This window comes from Colius striatus, chromosome 13 (assembly GCF_028858725.1).
Source record: "Colius striatus isolate bColStr4 chromosome 13, bColStr4.1.hap1, whole genome shotgun sequence".
Taxonomy (NCBI): Eukaryota; Metazoa; Chordata; class Aves; order Coliiformes; family Coliidae; genus Colius; species Colius striatus.
Window position 1 is genome coordinate 8,318,769 of NC_084771.1, and position 2,349 is coordinate 8,321,117.

The window sequence follows — 2,349 nt, forward strand, 5'->3', positions numbered from 1 at the left end:
GCAAGTCACTGCAGGTGGGGGTTTTTCAGTCAGGACAGAAAGAACAGGTTTGCTCATTTAACTCATTTTTCTCTTCACAGTAAATTTTGTTTGTAGTTTCATTACAACCACCAAGTATTTCATGTTGCTAGCCTTTGAGTAGCTTTAAGTGAAGTCTATATGGTTTACTGCATTGACTTTGAGTCATGGATTATACAATAAGAGTGGTTTCTCAGCAGGATTAAAACCCAAGTACATTAAAATTCAAATAAAAGCCTGTGACAAGTGCAGTGGTTGACTCAGGCCGTTAACTGGGGTTGTGCCTCTGCAAAATGAACTGCTCTGTCACTGCACCAAGGAAGGAAGATATATTTGCTATAACTGAGTGAAATGTCAGGCTCGTGTATTTGAGCAAGTTCTAACATTTGTCTCTCACTTTCTGTTTCTCCCTAGTCAGCCAACCGACATCACAATGACTGAGGACTTAGACCACAGATTCAGTAGTCTCACCTGGGATCAGATTAAAATCCTGGATCAAGTTTTAGCTGAGGTCATACCTATTCATGGGAGAGGAAATTTTCCAACGCTGGATGTAAAGCCAAAGGATATCATTCATGTGGTAAAGGAACAGCTCATTGAAAAGCAAATCAACGTTAGAGACATCCGCCTGAACGGTTCCACAGCCAGTCACATCCTGGTAAAGCAGAATGGAACCAGCTACAAGGACCTGGACATCATTTTCGGGGTGGAACTACCAAGTGAGCTCGAGTTCCAGGTTGTTAAGGAAGCAGTTCTCAATTGCCTGTTGGACTTCTTGCCAAAATGTGTTAATAAGGAAAAAATCACTGCTCAGACCATGAAAGATGCCTATGTGCAGAAGATGGTCAAAGTCTCCACCGACCATGACCGCTGGAGTCTCATCTCGCTGTCAAACAACAGCGGCAAGAATGTAGAACTAAAGTTTGTCAACTCGCTCAGGCGGCAGTTTGAGTTTAGTGTGGACTCCTTCCAAATCATACTGGACTCCATACTGAACATTTACAGAGCAACAGACCGCAAGCTGACAGAGGACTCTCACCCCACTGTCATTGCTGAGAGCATGTATGGAGACTTCAACGAAGCAATGGACCACTTAAAATACAAACTGATCTCCACAAGGAACCCGGAGGAGATCAGAGGAGGTGGCCTCCTGAAGTACAGCAACCTCCTGGTTCGTGACTTTAAGCCAGCAGACGAGGCCGAAATTAAATCTCTGGAACGTTACATGTGCTCCAGGTTCTTCATTGATTTTCCAGATGTTGCTGAGCAGCAGAGGAAAATTGAGTCATATCTTCGCAACCACTTTATTGGGGAAGAGAAAAGCAAATATGATTACTTGATGACTCTGCGTGGTGTTGTAAACGAGAGCACAGTCTGTCTCATGGGGCACGAACGAAGGCAAACTCTGAATATGATCACAATTCTGGCTTTAAAAGTACTTGGAGAGCAAAATATCATCCCAAATGCAGCCAATGTAACGTGCTATTATCAGCCTGCTCCGTATATCAGTGACAGAAACTTCAGCAATTACTACATTGCTCACGGACAACCACCCATCATCTACCAGCCGTACCCATTCCACATACAAGTGCAAAGCGGCATGGTTTAGGAACACTGTGACCTCCTCAGCACTTGACACACTCCTCTCTCCAGTTCTCTTCATAATAAAGGCCTCATTAAAGCACGTTTTATCATCACTTTTGATTGAAGGACATATTTTTGTGCGAGTTGCCAAAGTTCTTTGGTTGGTCGATGTCTAGATCACTGTTGAGCAGAGTGTAAAGTAAGCGAAACGGTTGTCATTCCTGAAGTATTTATTTCTACCCCTACGTGTGTTTGGGCTATACTTTTTTGTTTTCCAATGAAAAGAGAAGGATAGAAATTATTCTAATTTTATACAACAAGATGCACTATATCCTGGGTTCTAAAAGAAAAAAATCTTAAGCCAAATTCCAACAGTGTAAATGAAAAATGAAGCCAAGAGAATACCTCTCAGTGGAAATGCCTGATTTTAGAAGTGGTACATTAACATGGATAATCCATGTTAACCAAGTGGTTCAGGGTACATTAACATGGATAATCCATCAGTTATGCCCATGCAGTTCCAGCAAAGTTTATTTCCATCACCTTTTCAAAACACATATATCTGATGGCCTGTCTCTCCGTGGTTTGAGCTCTGCTTTACAGGCTCTGATCACTCTTCAGGTCCAGTTAGAGAGGTGAGACCCCCTCTCCTCCCCAGAGTCCTATTTAGTGATGGTTAGTAGGAAGCATCCTGACCAAGAGCAGACTCCATTTTTGTGTATCCAAAATTTCCACTGCTCTGAGGGA

General features: G+C 42.7%; 1 protein-coding gene across 1 annotated transcript; it reads left to right on the top strand.

The window, feature by feature from the left end:
* Positions 1–451: 451 nt before the first annotated feature.
* Positions 452–1,627, top strand: TENT5D (terminal nucleotidyltransferase 5D). Its single transcript, XM_010207437.2, has one exon. The coding sequence runs from the start codon at positions 452–454 to the stop codon at positions 1,625–1,627; it is 1,176 nt and encodes a 391-aa protein (XP_010205739.1).
* Positions 1,628–2,349: the final 722 nt, after the last annotated feature.